General features: G+C 37.3%; 2 protein-coding genes across 4 annotated transcripts in view; one reads left to right on the top strand and one right to left on the bottom strand.

The window, feature by feature from the left end:
• olfml3b (olfactomedin-like 3b) overlaps positions 1-17,216 on the top strand; it is an 84,032-nt gene that overhangs the window by 57,693 nt on the left and 9,123 nt on the right. Inside the window, exon 1 of one of the 3 annotated variants that reach the window (XM_055160695.1) lies at positions 4,188-4,327. The exons of 1 other annotated variant lie outside the window; for it this stretch is intronic. The gene's annotated coding sequence lies outside the window, so the exon portion shown is untranslated. Of the gene's footprint in view, positions 1-4,187; positions 4,328-17,216 lie in introns of those variants that run through there. One more of the 3 variants, XM_020937032.2, reaches the window with a different exon arrangement.
• avil (advillin) lies at positions 141-15,799 on the bottom strand. Its single transcript, XM_020936945.2, has 20 exons — positions 15,723-15,799; positions 15,552-15,627; positions 15,365-15,439; positions 14,202-14,398; positions 13,619-13,727; positions 13,318-13,428; positions 11,634-11,839; positions 8,484-8,562; positions 7,764-7,862; positions 7,469-7,622; positions 6,134-6,234; positions 5,535-5,672; positions 4,988-5,146; positions 4,156-4,335; positions 3,579-3,727; positions 2,704-2,848; positions 1,994-2,182; positions 1,850-1,918; positions 1,426-1,539; positions 141-484 (listed from the first exon to the last, which is right to left on the bottom strand). Exons 2-20 carry the CDS (start codon positions 15,609-15,611, stop codon positions 371-373), a joined length of 2,448 nt encoding a protein of 815 aa, XP_020792604.1. The 5' UTR covers positions 15,612-15,627; positions 15,723-15,799; the 3' UTR covers positions 141-370.

Below are 17,216 nucleotides of genomic sequence, written 5' to 3'. Positions count from 1 at the left end.
TTATGTCTTGGCATCAGGCCCGTCCACAGAAATTTGGGGGCCCAGGGCAAAGTAGACTTAATTTTTTTATTTATTTTTTTGTCTAGCTCTACTATTGTTAGAAATAAGCATACATTACATAATCACATTCACTGATTTATTGAAAGTGCTTCAGCCCATTGTCAGTACAAACATGCAGATATTTTCAGTGACAGAGGCTATTATTTACATCTGTGAATAGTTTTGCCTGTTAGAAAGAATGCCCTGAGCTACACTTATTTGACATGAAACTTTGACAGTTTTAAAAGATTCAAAATGTGGTTTTCATCTAAAATAGTGTATAAAAGAAATCTGTCACACACAATGAAAAATAAATAAAAATGGTTATAATCTAAAAAAGCCCTTTCTCTTTCTTCAGTTTGAGCTGTTTCCACTGCGGGATGGCGTCATACTCCTCTTTGGTCATCCCAAATAACTCACTAAAGTCTGCGTCCGAGAGGTGCTTCTGTGGAACAAGAAGAACAAGATGAGCAGGTAAATGAGTGTGACTATATTACATGGCTTAGTATTGATTAAGCACATGATTAAAACTAATGTAATAAGCAATCCCATGCACAGAATAGAACCAGCATAAAAGCATTTTAAAGCATTTTTACTTTAGTAGTCTAGTCTGGTGGTTCTCAAACTGTGGTACTTCTGGTGGTATGTGGGGCCCTCTATTGATGTTTTTGTTCTCCTTTAGGTTAATCATTATTGCGAACTATACTGTAGCCATGCATTAGTCTAATTTTAGATCATGTTTAGCCCTAATTTAAGATGGGTTTACACCTTGTGGTAGTCTGGGAAGCCAAATATTATTATTAGGTGGTACTTGGTGTGAAAAATCTGAGAAGCAGCCTTCACTTGCCTACAGCAGCTGGCCCCAGTCTGTAGCTCTTTCTCCAAAGGATTTCTGAATTATAAATTTTGTGCTGAATAATTCAAATTTGATGAATTAGCATTGTAAATGTTTAATTTGGATGCCTAACTTTGTGCACAAATAAAGAGATAATGATTTATGTCTTATAGGCATCTAGGTTATCTGCCCTCATCTAAGGCTTGGTGAGGTTTTTATATTTACTTTATTTCTTCCAAAAGCTAAAATTAGTAGTTTTCTCATGTTCTCATTTTGTAAAGGTAGTTCATCTTGAAATCTGGACTTATATTGGCCACTGTGGACTGAGAATGCACTGCAAGAACTGTGCTAAACCAGGACTAGACCAGAACTAAACCATGTCTAAAGAACCTCTGATAGACAATAACCACAAGAGCTGCAATTTTGGATTTACATGATTGTTTAGGTTTTTTTGTTAGTTTAAGCAGTTCACAGCAGTAAGATAATTATGCTATCTAGTTCACCTCAGTCAGTGTTCATAATATTACAGCTAATGATATATGTTATAGTACCTCTCTCTTGGATGGGTCCACTCCCTCTGGCAGCTCATCAGGCTGTTTGTTGATCAGAGCATCAAGAGGAAAAGGATCATAGGTTTTCTCCTCTTCAGGGACATCCTGAATCTCCTGGAATAGATCCATCAACAGAATGGACTCTTTTGTACTTAGTTATTAAACATGTTACAGCATTTTTATGTTTTTCTTTATTACAAATATAAAACATAAACAACAAAAATGTCATATCATTGGTTGAGCAGTGGATGTTTTGAAAGTTGATGAAAGCCTTACTCTGAATGGCTCTTTTATTGCTAACAGAGCAAGAAATGTCAGTGGGGTGTCTTACCCAAGGACACATCAACAGTAGAGCATACCAATAATGTTAAACATGTTTACAATTTTATCTTACACTTAATCTGAAGTTGTAAATGTGAAATACCTCAGTCACCACTTCGGGCTCCGCCTCCTCTCCGAGCTCCTTCTTCAGTTCCTCATAGCTCTTTCCTCCCTGAAATCAAAATATAACTTTAGCGTACAATCCCTGAGTCCTTTATAATTGTGTCACACATTCTTGGCCTCTTACGCTCCACTTGTTTGGGTCCCATCCGGCAAACCAGCCCGTGAAGGTTGGTGGTTCGAATCCCTGTTTGATGAGTACAATTGGAGTCTCTGGGTCCCTGTCTCCTGGGTGGGTGCGGAGGTATTCCTGACTAGTTGTTATAGCCTCCTTTCGCTCTTCCTCATTGGCATCTTTACCGATCCATAAGAAAACCTGCAAGAATTAGATCAGATTACATGGTTCAAATTTAAATAAGCAACACATATAAACCAATTCTGACACAGTAACATTTCCTGTATTGTCACATGACATCACAAGGTGGAACAGATTGTTTTCTGTTTGAGAGAAGAACTCAGACTAAATATGCAGGGTTTGTGTGTTATATGTCACTGAAACAAAACACAATTCCAGGTATGTTTGTGATGAGGAAACCTTATAAGTTACATCAGAAAACAGCGTAATATGGGCCATTTTATACCTCTATGACTTGTGTTTTTGGGCCCACAATTTACTTGTGTCTATGGAGATGATTGATACATTTCCTGGAATGTTCCACAATAAGCCATTCCACTTATCTACATACAGTTACATACTGTGAGACATTTTAGGCAAAGCAATAACATCTTCATGGAGACAAGCAGCTCACGTAGCCTCCAGCAGAAAAGTTACATAGCATACCTTTAACTGTTGATCTTTGTATTATTTAGATTTTTTTTCTTTGTGTAGGGTCAGACCTGGTCCCATGTGTCGAGCAGCATGACGTCGTCCTCACTGAGGTCGTCCTGAGTGAACTGAGCAATCTCTGAGACGATGAAGCGTCCCGTTTTATTGGAGCATTCAAAGAGACGTGGCTGGTGGTCTGGGACAACCTGCTGCAGCCTGCAAACAGAGCAGCAAGTATTTATCGTACCTTTCAAAATTACAAGTTAAAAAAAGAATCACCAATAGGTCAGTTACAAGGAGATTATGACAAAACTAGTACTAAAGATCCCATATTATGCTTTTTTCTGATCTATGTTATAATGTTTCTTCATCACAAATACACCTGGAGTTGTGTTTTGTTTCATTCACACATGTTTAACACACAAACTGTCCACATTTAGGCTGAGTTCTTCTCTCGAACAGAAAATACTCTGTTCCACCTTGTGATGTCATGTGGTAATAGATGAAGTGCTCCACTGTGGTTTTAAACTCCATACACCTTCACTAGAATTATTTGGATAATTTCAGCAGTGGAATTGCAAATCTCTACTGAACAAAAGGTAAAAGTTAGATGTTAACTTGAAAACTACCTCTACATGACATCACAAGGTGGAACAGAGCATTTTGAGCTTTGTCAATGTAGACAAACTAAAAAGAAAGTATTACTCAAACTTGTGCGAATTAAACAAAACACAACACTGTTTTTGATTAGGAAAGAACTTTCTAACATGGCTTAAAGATCTCAAGAGTCAATTTTATGTAATATAGGACATTTAAAGGTGCTTTATGTAACTTTTATGGTGGAGGGTTCACCACTTTATCATTTTATCCAGAATGTTTCAGAGTAAAGTTACATATTGCCCCTTGATCTAAGCCAGGATTAAAACTCGACTTATCAGTGACTGACTTTTTGTCATTGGCGTAGGGGGCCTTTCCTCCGAGCAGCTCCCAGAACTCCACCGGCTCCTGCCCCTCGGCCACCAGCTCCTCTGAGCCAGCCTGCCCGATCACAGCTGCTACCTCCCGGGCCATCTGCCTCTCGTCACCACTGGAGCCCTGCAGGTGAAGGACACAGTATTTACACTGGGGCTGCCCCATTTAGGAAAAACATCATTCTGATTTTGTTATGCCAGTTTCTGACATTTGTGAAATATGTTTAAAAAGCATGATTCTGTTCTGAGTGCAGCTTTGCAGTTTGTAGAGGTCTGGCTACATTCTCTTATCTAAAAATTTGCCATTTGATAAAAGTGGTAGCTCATTGATTTCATTGATATCTATTGTACAGCCCTAATTTACACAGCATAACAATGCACTAAGGAACTAAAGGACAAAATATGTCAGAAAGTTAAACATCTTCGCTAATGAATTAAACCTCAGTTGTAGATATTGTAATTACTGGCCCCTGCTCTCTTATGTTCAACATTCTAATCTAGAACATGGATACATGTTCCTTCTCATTCACTGTCCTGCCCTCCTGTCCTCACCTTCCCACACCACAGGTAGAGGGCGCTCTCGCTCTTGAGCAGAAACACGTCTCCAGAGTTGAGGGAGGCAGCCTGAGCCTGGACTTCGATGGCTTTAGTGTTGAAGGCGTCGGTGCCGTGGATCTGAAAGAGTCGGACAGGAGGCTCCTCTTCTGTGGCACTGCTGCGAGAGGTACCACCCTGGAACACACAGACGATTAGATATGAATGGCCACTATAGGGTCAGGAGCAGGTATATACATTTAACAACAATATCTGCCTGTTACAAACAGTGAAAAAACAGAAAAATAAAATAACTGTTTAAAAGCAAAAGAAAAAACACTGCATTATATAACACAAAATGATGGGAGGAACACTTTGTTACAGAATACTGAATACCTGCATAAAAATGTGTTTTGTAATATTAATTTATCTCTGATCAGAGGAGGAAAACCACACTCCACAATAGCAGTGTTTTACATTTTTGTCACTAATTCTGTGCTGTTTGAAGCCTAAATTGTGTGATCAAATACTGCCACGTATTCCTCTGATTTTAGGAAAGTAACTGTATTCTGAATACAAACAAATGAAAAAGCAATTCAGAATAAGTATTCAGAATAAATATTCTCAGTACATGTATTCAGTTACTTCCCAACACTGATAATACACTAAAATAAGTGCAGATTTAACAAAGAGACATTCAAGGTTTCAAATGAAAGCAATAATGACAAAGTAATGATCTATAAATAAATGAACAATAGGCCTTAAAATCATACTATGAATAAAATACAAAAAATGATAAGTAGTAAGTAGTAGTAGTAGTAGTAGTTGTAAATAAGAAAAGATAAGTTACCATAAACAGGACCATTTTGCCTTTGAACATGGCCATGAAGTGTTTTGGCTCTTTCCCCTGGGTGACCCGGACCTGCACTGGCTCTCCTCCGTATTTCTGATCCAGATCTACTGCCTGAAACGCGGACGCCGCCAGCTCGTCCTGGGTGGCATTACGGCCCTGAGAAAAACAACATTTATATCAATATTTAAACTCTGCTTGTGCTCTTGTGACTATTTGAGGTTTTTAGACTATAGTTGTAATAATAGTTGTAGTTGTAATGATATTATTGCCTGTCTTGCCTATGTACACAACAGTAGTATTGTCTGAGTTGGGATCAACTTTGTGTTTGTGGGAAAATTCCTCTGACAGCTACATATATTTCTATAGCATTTATTTTATTTAAGGAAAGTCCTATTGAGTTTCAGAATCACTTTTACAAATGTGGCACAGTCCAGGCCAAAGAGGGGGTGTTTTGTGCACGTTAATAGTGGTAAATTAAACCAGCACAAACACGAAAACATTTCCCCCTTGTTTATTCTTAGGAGTGACAGAGAAGACTGCTCACCTGCCACATGTAGAGCAGGTAGCACTTTTTGCTGTTGACCAGGTATGTGTACAGTATCAGGTAACAGTCCCCTCCATAGAAGTATCCATGCATCTTTGGATCCACTGGCACCAGCTCCAGATCCTCAATCCTCCACACCTGCATCACACAAGCAGAGAAACAGTATGTCAGCCCCAGTGCCACCATGGGCCACTAGAGAGGTGAGAAACCGATTTAGGACACGAGCAGAGGGCTTAATGGTACTTTAGAAATGATATTATTAAAAAACAATCACAATATATACACTGCTATAGTCTATGGTCAACGATAGTTTAGTTAACTCATGGAAGTACTCAATGTGTACTCAAATTTCACTCCTAAAAGTTTACTATAATATATTATAATATATATATATATATATATATTATATATATATATATATATATATATATATATATATATATATATAAATATTATTATTATATATTTTTTTTAGAAAAAAGTTCTGAAATAGCTTATAATAGAAATTAGATGTCAAAATTCAGAGTTAACCATTGCTGGTGTAGTATGTAAGAAAATTTTTTAATTTAGGGAATAAAAAATTAGCGACATAGTGTTACCTCGACTTCACCTGACCCATTGTCCACCATCCTCTCCTGAGCGGCCACCTCTGGCATCACATGCATCAGAGAAGCATCAAACTTCTCTGGAGTGATTTGTGCTGTAACAAAATACAACAGTTGTTGTTTTATTGTACAGTCAGTAGGAAGAAGTTATGTCCCAATTCAGATTTAACAACAGTCGTAATTACTGTCACCTTGAACAAATAACTCTAGTGTAATCCTGTGCTCATTTATTATAGTAACAAGTATAATATTGAGACCTTGCATTTTTTATAGCAACTTCTCCACCTTTAAGTCACTTAGAGTGCTTTACATCTAGAAACTTCTCATCCATTCAAACACACACTCATACACCAGTGCATTAAGTGTCTTATCCAAGGACATGGAACTGCACTGCCGACCTGTGGGTCAGTGGACAAACGCTCTACTAACTGAGCTTTGTCATCAGCATTCCCTGGGAGTGTGATGCTAACTGGCTCTGCTCTGTCTGAGGCATTAGACTAATCTGACGAATTTATTTTAACACAATCTGAGCATAAAGAGCTGACTTAGCTGGAACTACAACAGATGAGACGTGCCGTTAAACACGTCTCTCTCATAAAATTACAGTCAAAAGCTAGTTAGAATTAGTCTTCAATAAAAGACTAAATTACATTACATGAATCGATTTATTGATTAATCACCAATATGTGCTTAACTGTAACATGCATGTAACTGTTTTGCTTTTAGTTAATTAGTTCTTCCAGTTTTTTAAACATTCCTCACAAATATTACTAAAAATACTTAGACAGTGATGTTATGCTGGTGGAGCAGTGAATCAATAAGCTTTTGTTAAATTAACCAGTTAATAATAATAAAAAAAAAATGAACTAATGTAGGGAGACCAGATGTCCCTATTCACCCAGGACAGTCCCAGTTTTGAGCCCGGTGTACCCTGTTCCTGTAGATTTATACAAAACCAATGATTTGTCCCAATTTCATACAAGACATTTTGGACCAATTTGTTCTAAAGCAGAACTAAACTAGGACTAAACCAGGACTATATCAGGTCTATTTCAGGTCTAAACCAGGACTAAAAAAGGGCTCAAATAGGACTATATCAGTTCTAAACCAGGTCTAAACCGGAGCATAAATTGCATTTGTTTAGACCTACACATGAGTCAAGAATGGACAATGCTGCATGCTTTTTTTCTCCACATTTTTTTTATACCCACCATCCCAACCTGTGTCCCAGTTTGTAATTTTGAATATCTGGTCACCCTAAACAAAAGCCCGTTTGAATCTGAAATGAGCCCTTAGTGAGTCATTATGATAAAAAGTGTAAGTACGTACCCACTTTGCCTCTGGAGTTGACTTTGCCCAGGCCTTGAGTCTGGTCTTTGACGGTCCACTTCTGGAACAGCTGTTTGAACAGAGCCGACTCCGCACCATCATTCACCGTCTCGATGTTTGTGGACGGAGGGTAGCTCTTTGTTTTGATGAATTCCTGTAACAGTATTTTATTAAGATAGTTTTTCACTTTAATTCAATTCTTGCAAAACATACAGTACAAGCAGAAATTAATATAAAGTATTTTAAAGCTGAAGTTAGATATTAGTTAGGCATGATGATGATTTGTGTGACTTACAACAGCCCTGGACATGGCCGCCTGTCTCTCCTCTTTGCTTGCTTTCTTGCCCTTCCACACAAACACCTTGGCCCCTCCCTGATCCAGAATGTAGCAGTCCTAAAAACAAGAAACAAAACAAAACTCTCATTATTCTGTAGTTAATCTGTTTCTATGACACTTAGGAAAAGCAGTAGAATGCACAAAACATGAGGAAGCACTGCTGGTAAATTATTACCAAATTATATATATAAAAAAATAAAATGAAAAAGTCAAATTATCATGCCCCAATCAAACTGAAAAACTATTAAAAATAGTTCAGATTCCTTCAAAGTACTCCAATTTCTGGTTTGATTTGAGCTTTGAAGATACACATGTAATTTATCTGCCGCCTGCTTCCTTGAACTGTTACGCAGTATGGCATTGAGATCTCCCTGGAGACAAGGAGGTGGCTGTCCCTCCTCCAGAAAAGTAGTTCAGTTTTAAATATCTAAACACAGATTATCAACAGACAAGCTATCGACTGCAGTAAGTTGCACGTAGGCATCTTTACTGCTTGACTTATAAGAGATCTCTATTTAACTACATCCCATTTCTCAGTTTTGCAACAGAACACACCTTATGCACTAATATTTACCTGTCATATACTCTTACAACATACGTGAAGTTTGAAGTACGCTCATTTTACAACATCATTTGTTTAATTTTGCATGTTCTCATATTTCACTGGACTGGACTCACATCATGGTTGAGCAGGTCCTGAACCAGAGGCCTCGAGGCCACTTCAGTCACTTTCATCTGACCGTCTGCATCGGACACACTGCATACAGAACACACACACTGTTTAGAATGGACACACTCATTTTGGCACACTGCTCTGGAGGTGTGTGTTGTCTTTTGATCATACCCACTAGATTTCACTATATCAAATTTAAGTGTTATGATCATAGTGGAAAAAAAAAGCATAATAATGATACAGTCACTGACACCATAACCGGTGGTGAAATAAGTACTCAATGTTGTTACTTAAGTACTTAAGTAAAAATATGAAATAACTGTTTAAAAATAGTAACTTTAAGTTTAAGTAAAAATACAAATAAATTAATTAAATTAAAAGTATTTTTACACAGATTTTGAGATCCTATAGGGTTCAACTATATTGATTTTGATAAAGACGTGCTGAATTTTGTTCAACAGAAACAAGACAAACAGTTGTTTGTTGTAGCTGTTTTCTTTGTATATTTTTGTTTGCTCAAATTATGAAGTAAAAATATATAAAATTAAACCCTCAGCCTTTTAAACAGGTCTCAAACTATAATAAAAAAAACTTTTGCTTTTCAGTCTGTTTCAAAAACCTAGCATAGTAGATACAGTACCTGCTCTCAAATGTAGTGAAGTAAAATTAAAACGTACCCACTTTAAAATGTACTTAAATGTAAATGTAAGTAAAACGTAAGTACAGTACTTACTACTACTTAGTGCTACTTTTAATTTGTTATGTTCCACCACTGACCATGACCAGAAAATAATGACATCCTTTTCTGACTGTCATTCACATTGTCTAATCACATTCTTACAGTGTTACATACTTTATCAAGTCACATTTTATTAATGGAAAAGTGTCATGAATGTCCAGAAAAAATTACTTTACACTTTTATCAGCTTTACCTTTTTACCTTAGGATATATATGACCAGTGGTGTAAGGCAACAAAGTACAAGTCATAAAGTACTGTACTTAAGTACAATGTTGAGCTGTCTGTACTTTATTTTAGTACATTTTAAAGTGGATACTTTTTACTTTTATTTCACTACATTTGAGGGCAGGTATCTGTACTTTTTACTGCTCTACATTTTTTATCTGCCTCCATGGATATGTCATATGTCATCTCTGCCTGGAATGTTCCACAGTATGACATTAAACACCTCTACCTTACATTTATTCAATTACAGGTGGTTTAAGAGCTCAAAAATACCTAGAAAAACAGGTATTCTGATTGTGAGTGGGGTCGCCTCTCCACAGATCTGACCTGTAACTTGAGCTGGTTTTGTCTCCATGAAGAGTTTAATACCAAACTGTGAAACATTCCAGACAAAGCAATAACATCTCCATGGAAAGAAGCGGACGGACCCTCAACCAGAAAAGTTAAACAGTGCACCTTTAATTACCAAAATTGAGTACTTTTCCACCACTGCAGAGAATACTTTTGCAAGACGCTTGACTGCCTTTGCTTGTGTTTAATGTGGTGTGTGAGTCAGTGATGGTGGTATAGTTAAAGCAGTAACGTACCACCAGAGTTTAATATTTGACTAATACATTCTGATTAATTGTTTTATTTATAGCTAGCTGGTGGACCAGTCGAGTGTGCATGCGGAAACTAACCAAACCCAGGGAGAACATGCAAACTCCATAAGGGTGGAGTGAGTAGTAACCACCAGCACTGTAAAACGCCATAACACAGACATAGGGCCTATTCATTCACTGAGTTATTTAGTCACTGTAATTGCCCAGAGCATTTGCATCAGGTGTGAAAACAGAATGATTGATTTGATGCTCAGGCCCAGTGCTTCTTTGATATTACACAATCCTATAGTTTAACTTTGACCATTCTGTGGTGGGATTTGCTGTTTAAAGTGCCCATATTACTCAGATTTCTGATCTATGTTAGTGCTGTTTCCTTATCAAAAACATATGTGAAGTATTGTTTTGTCTCATTCACAACACAATCCTGCATATCTGAGTTCTTCTCTCAAATGGAAGACAGTGTTCCACCTTGTGATGACATGTGGAAGTGCTCCACTGTGTTTTTAAACTCCATACACATTCACTAGAATCATTTGGATGATTTCAGCCCTAGAGTTGCCAATTTCTACTGAACTAAAGGTAAAAGGACCTGTTAAATTGAAAACTATTGCTTCATGATGTTGCAGATTTGTTGTTGCTTATGATTAATAACTCTATAATTACTGGGCCTATCCACATTAAATAAAAAATTGCATTTTGTGGAGCCAATTAGCCAGGCTGGCACCACCTAGTGCATCCGATTAATTTAATTTCTCTCCAGCGACTAGGTCAAAAATCAGAATACACTAGACTGTTTGCAAGAACCCCGTAGTTGTAGACCGCACACTAGCCAATCAGTGAAGAGCTGTGTAATACAGCACAACAGTAAACAAAGCGCAGTTGAGATGAATGTAGACGAAACCATTCTGTGTTGGCAACGATTCCCGAGATCAAGAATTTAAAGCCAGAATAAAGAATTTTATCAAGGGGAAAGATGTTTTTGCCCTTCTTCCTACGGAATTTGGCGCATTACATATGTCACGACCAAATAGTAGTGATTGGTTAAATAAAAAATCGAACGAACGAATCCTAATACCAGTTTCACTTTGTAGAGGGTTTCACTTTGTAGACTGTTTTTACGAAGTGAAACTGGCTGATGAATCAGGCTGGGAGCCAATCCCTTTGAATACATTTGTGGATCATAAGTTTGTTTCTTTCAAAAAATGTAAATCTCCAATAGAGTTATATTTGTGGGTCTCAGCCTCCTGTTATACGCAACATTTTTATCACCTTTCCCCATTCAAAAAATGTAATATTTTGTTAATTACTAAGGCAACAGTCCTAATTTTTGATTGATACTTTGCATTGACATTATACTAGGGGTGTTCTACGTGTATCTCTATGATGAAATGTTCAGCGGTTATCATGGAGACACAATACACACATTAGCAAACACTGTCTGTCTAGTCTGAAAATCCCATCCCGTTTAGATGTTTGATTTTCAGTGCCCACAGTTAGCATCACACCCCCAGTGACTGTTGATAACATCAGCTGCAAATCAATCGGTAGAATTTGTTGGAAGATAGTTAATGGTTGATAATTGACGTACTGGTACAGAGTGAGCTGTGATTTCTGCTCCTGGTCGGCGGTCTCGTCTGGAGCTCCGTCAGGCAGGTCCCCGCTCCTCTCCCCCAGAGCCTCTGTCATCAGCTCCATCACCCGGGGCGCCTCGTCCTCTGCGTCCCCCTCTATGATCCGGACCTCTGCCCGACCCCCACGCTCTCTGTCACGTATGTCTTTAGCCATCACCATGCCCTGCAATCACAATGAGCCAGTACTGAAAACTACAAGACTGGAATGAGGAACAAGAGCATAATGAAGATCTGGCTGTTCTTACTGGTGATAAAGGTCCTATATTATGCAAAATTTAATCTAAATCTTTAAGCCATATTAGAATGTAGTGTCCTCCTCAAAAACATACCTGGAGTTGTTGTTTTTTTTTTCTTCTTAATTTTCACACACACAGAAATCCTTTATTATTAGTTCAAAGTGCTATCTTTTACCTTTTGTTTAGTGGAGATTGGAAATTCTAGGCCTGAAATCATCCAAATGATTCTAGTGAAGGTGTATGGAGTTTAAACATACAGTAGAGCACTTCCTGTATTACCATGTGATGTCACAAGGTGAGAGAAGAACTAAATGTGTGTGTTAAACATGTGTGAATGAAACAAACAGAACTCCAGGTACAGTATGTCTGTGAGGAAACAACATTATAACATAGATCAGAGAATAACATAATATGGGCCTTTAAAGTCTATGTTTTCGAGACAGATGTTTACAAGTTGAAATGGTTTGTGTATGATCTAGTACAGAGGAGGAATAGTACATATTTTTGTAGAAAGATGCTGAGGTTAGAGCTACCAGGAAAGCCTAGAGGAAGACCAAATCATAGATGTAGTTATTAGTGAAGTTGATAAGAGAAAAGAGGATGCAGAGGAGAGAGTCAGTTACTGGGCCAACAACACTTTTTACAATACTTTACGAAGACGTATGCTCTGTCAGTGTTTCCCACAGTATGGCGATGCAAGCGATCTATGTTTGAATCATGTTATTTAAAGGTGCATTGTGTAACTTTTCTGGTGGAGGGTCCTTCAAACACTTTTCCCCATGGAGATGTTATTGCTTTGTCTGGAATGTTTCACAGTATGAAATTAAACCTTTTTATCTTCATGGAGACCAAACCACCAACCAAGTTACATGTCAGACTCAACGCTGCTCACAGTGTCTGTTTTATCAGGTATTTTTGAGCTATAAAAACAATTATAATTTAATTAATGTAAAGCAGAGCCGTTTAATGTCATACTGTGGAACATTCCAGACAGAGCAATGACATATCCATAGTTAAAGGAGGTGAAAGACCTCCAACCAAAAAGTTACATAGTGCACCTTTACAATATTTTGGAGTATAAATGTCACTATTTGCCTCTACAGAACAAAATAGCACTGATTATAACTCAGAAATGGTTACTATGTTTACTATGTTTGTGTTAATGTTTACTATGTTTGTGTTAATGTTTACTATGTTTGTGTTAATGATAACATTACAAGCATAAATTAGTTTTATGAATTTTTCTTTCAGCTAGTTTTTATTCTATGAGGGTGAAGTTTCACTATGTGGGGCCATAATATTCTTTTTATTAATACTCAGTCTCACTTCTGCGTGGGAGACTCAGACAGAAGGTAGGAGAGGCTGGTTTACCCGGCTAGAGGGTTGGATGTGACACACTTCTTACTTTGAGTTTCTCTTGTCTGTTGCTCTTTGGCCCATTCCACTGGATGATGGTTTGTCCAAGATCCAGAAGAAACACATCTCCAGTGTTGAAGCTCTCCCAGCTCATGTCCACCTGAAAATACACAGAGAAATATTAACCAACAAGTACAGCTAAATGAAAGTGCATATGACAGGTTAGATTGCTACTTTCACTAAAACATAATTAACCACTACTACTACTATAGTACTGTTGCACCAAACCAAGACATAATTACAAACATATGAAGCAGTTTAAAGCTCTTTAACCACAGGACAGGACGAACCTCTTTGGCACAGACTCTCTTCTTGCCTTTGACTTGCAGCAGTCTCTTAATGTCGTATGTGTTGGTTTCCACATGTTTCATTCCAGAAGCGATGCCTCCTTTTTTATAGCTACACAAAACACAAAACAAATACACACCATTTGAATATGAGCAGTAGCAGCAGTAGCAGCAATCGATCATTGTAGAAGTAACAGGCTCCATCAGAGCAGCAGTGAAAACATACAACATGTGTCTGGAATGTCATATTATCTGTTGTACTTTTACAACTATTTGAGTTGCCAGCTCTTTAGCTTCTTTGCTCATTCATTTCCAGTGTATACAGAACATGTCTATCAAATGTATTGATCAAATGTAATCAATCAAGTCCTCTGATATCAGTAATCACACTGATGTATTATTCATCATCATGCTAGATGAAGTAGTACAAGCAGTAGTAGTACTTGCAGCAGCAATAGTGGTAGTAGTTATAGTAGTAGTAGCAGTAGCAGTAGTAGCAGCAATGGTAGCAGTAGTTGTAGTAGAAGTTGGCTAGTAATGGTAGTAGCAGTAGCAGTAGTAGTAGCCCAATAGTAGTAGTACTTACATGATGCCTGTTTTGAAGTAGCCTTTGAAGGTGTCAGACTCATACCCCTGTACCTCTCTGTACTGCACTGGAGTGGAGCCCAGGTACTCGTCCAGCTGCACGGTGTAGACCGCAGCTGCCCCCTGCTCATCCTGACTGGACTCTGAGCCAATCCAGAAGTGAATGTTATAACTGAGAGCAGAGGACACCTTCTGCGTCTGAAAGGACGAGAGAGGACACATTACTTACAGAGGGCACTGTATGTTTTTAATGGTGCTGGAGAACCTGCAAACTCCACCAAAGGTCACGCATGGAGCAGGAATCAAACCCAGAAGCAGGGCAGAGAGCAGGTAATACTGATAAAAAATATTTAAATTTTGACAATCCCAATGACAATATTCAAATAATATGACAATCCAGAACTGTGCTAAAGTTGCTTGTAAATGAAAGAGCAGAAACATCATTTTTAATTCTTCTTTGTAAAATTACATTTCAACTCTGCTTTTAACATTTTTATTATAGACAATATTCAAATTTTGCGTTTCTCCAACTATTGCAGTATATTTATATATTTTGTAACTCCCACACATATGACGTAGGACCAGTTGTGCATTTACCTGCTGCCTCACAGTACCTTTGGCTCTTTGTGGACGAAGAGCCACAAGAGGAACCAGGGCGTGGCTCCAGTTGTATTAGACACTCACTGTGACACTTGACTTGAGATTCTCAGTGAACACTTTGAAAATAATGACTGTCAGAAGCAAGTGCCTCTGATTCTGTGAAGACTGGATAATTATATATATATATATATATATATATATATATATATATATATATATATATATATATATATATATATATATATATATATATACTACAGCTTGAGTAGAGTCCAGGTCAGGCTAAGACGGCGCCCAATGCAGAGAAATGTTTGGAGCTGGACTTCAGCTGGAGGCTCCTTTGCATCTCTGATAATGTTCCTTCTCTTTATTGAAAATATATGCATCCACAGGTTCACATGTTCTTCTAGTGTTCAGGGTCATCACTCATAACTCAAACTCATAACTCAAATGTGAATAACAATTTGTCACAAATAAAATTTACCTCATTTTAAGTCTTTTGAAACTTTTGAAATGTGGGAGGTAGTTCCAAGCTAAAGAGGAAAATAAAATAGTTTCACTCACCCATAGAAGGATGTAGCAATCTCCTTCAAAAAAGTTCCCATGGGACTTTTCTGGGACCACTGCCAGCTCCATGTTCTAATTTACAAGAAACCAACTCATTTGTAAATATTGCATATTACACAACACTTCCTCTTCATTCTTAAATTTCTACCAATGCAATAAATCTTTAACATTCAACTGTCCTCACCTCCACTCTCCAAATGATGATCCCAGGGCTTTTCTTCACTGCTTTGAATGTAACCTCCATGGTGGCACTTTATTTTCTACAAAAATATTAAAAATATTGACTCTGCAATTTACAATTTTAGCATGCACTTTTACACGCCTACAAATATTTTTGCTCAAACTTCTAAGTTACCTTATCTCTTATGTATTATCTTGTTGCGGTGTGTGATCTTGAGTCTAGAGTTGATGTTGGATAAGAGACGTCTGGCCCTCGTCTGTGTCCCCTTGGTCTCCATGGAAGGGATTTGCGTGCTTTTGCATATTTGCGAAGTCCACTCGGTGTTTTGTCCAATCACAATGAGGCACACAGAATCATGCAAATAAGGCAAAACAAAAGGGATTGACTATTCAAACACAACAGCTCATCTCCAGCTCTGCCCACAACCTCTGCACCTCTGCACCTTATATGGACAAACTTTAGTCTCTGAAGTCATCTGAGCGCTTTGATTGACAACACTGGCAATAAAAGAAATATCGGTAATATTTTAAAAGACTTAAAGTGCAGATGAAAGGTTAAAATATTGTGACAATTAATGAAAATGTAGTTATCATCATTTTATTTTAGATTTAGCTAAAAATTGTACTCTAGATGACAGTTGTGATTGTGTAATTTCATTACTGTTTCTACAGCAACCATATAAACAAGGACTAAAACTAATGCACAGTATTTGACCAATAAAAATAAGTGATGAATCTTTATTATTATTATTATTATTATTTTATGTTTAATCTGTCAAAAATGGTTCCTGCATTTTGGATGTAATTTTGCACTGATGGCATTCTTGTTGTAAATATTATAGGCCTATAAGATTTAGCCCTAGCAGTAATAGCAGCATTAAGTTGAAATTCAACTAGCAGACTTTTAATAATAAAAACATAGTGGTAATATCAGTGTGGTTGTATAAGTTGCATTAATAGTAGTAGTAGTAGTAGTAGTAGTAGTAGTAGTAGTAGTAGTAGTAGTAGTAGTAGTAGTATTTGCAGTATTAGTAACAACAAAATGAATTATTATTAGAAATAACCTGACAGGAACCAACAACACTAACTCAAAGAGGAACTAAATTATATCAGCTCCTGTTTATTAAAGAACATGTGATTAAGTATAGCAAGCATTAGCCTTTTTTTTAAATGATGCTATTTGAAGTGGAGACAGTTTCTCTTTGTTTTACAGATGATTTATAATGAACCCATGCAAAGTGCTTCCTGGAAGTTCACAAATTATGACTGGATGCTTACGGTGGCCCTGAGGGACAAATAATTCACAAATTATTCATTTAAGTTGTATTTATTTATTTAAGTACAGCAACAAATCTCAAATGTAGCATGCTGTCTTTCTAGAAAATCTGTGTCACATTTATTCCTCACTTCATTCCTCTGCATTTGACCCATTCGTTTGACGCTGGGTTAAACGTGTCAGGAGCAGTGGGACTCATCTCCAGATCTTGATCTAGGTTTGGTGAGAGGAGCTTGACCTATGAACAAACTTAGACTCTTACTACTCTTATGGATAAACTTAGACTTAGACTTAAAGTGCAGATGAAAGGTTAAACTACCAGGACGATTCATTAAAATGTAGTTGGCATAATTTTATTTTAGATTTACCTAGTTTTCCCTATATAGCTAAAAA

Source organism: Boleophthalmus pectinirostris, unplaced genomic scaffold (genome assembly GCF_026225935.1).
Source record: "Boleophthalmus pectinirostris isolate CB_2022bp ecotype Guang Dong unplaced genomic scaffold, ASM2622593v1 HiC_scaffold_3, whole genome shotgun sequence".
Taxonomy (NCBI): Eukaryota; Metazoa; Chordata; class Actinopteri; order Gobiiformes; family Gobiidae; genus Boleophthalmus; species Boleophthalmus pectinirostris.
Note: the sequence above shows the minus strand (reverse complement) of the source record. Positions and strands in the feature narration are given on the sequence as shown.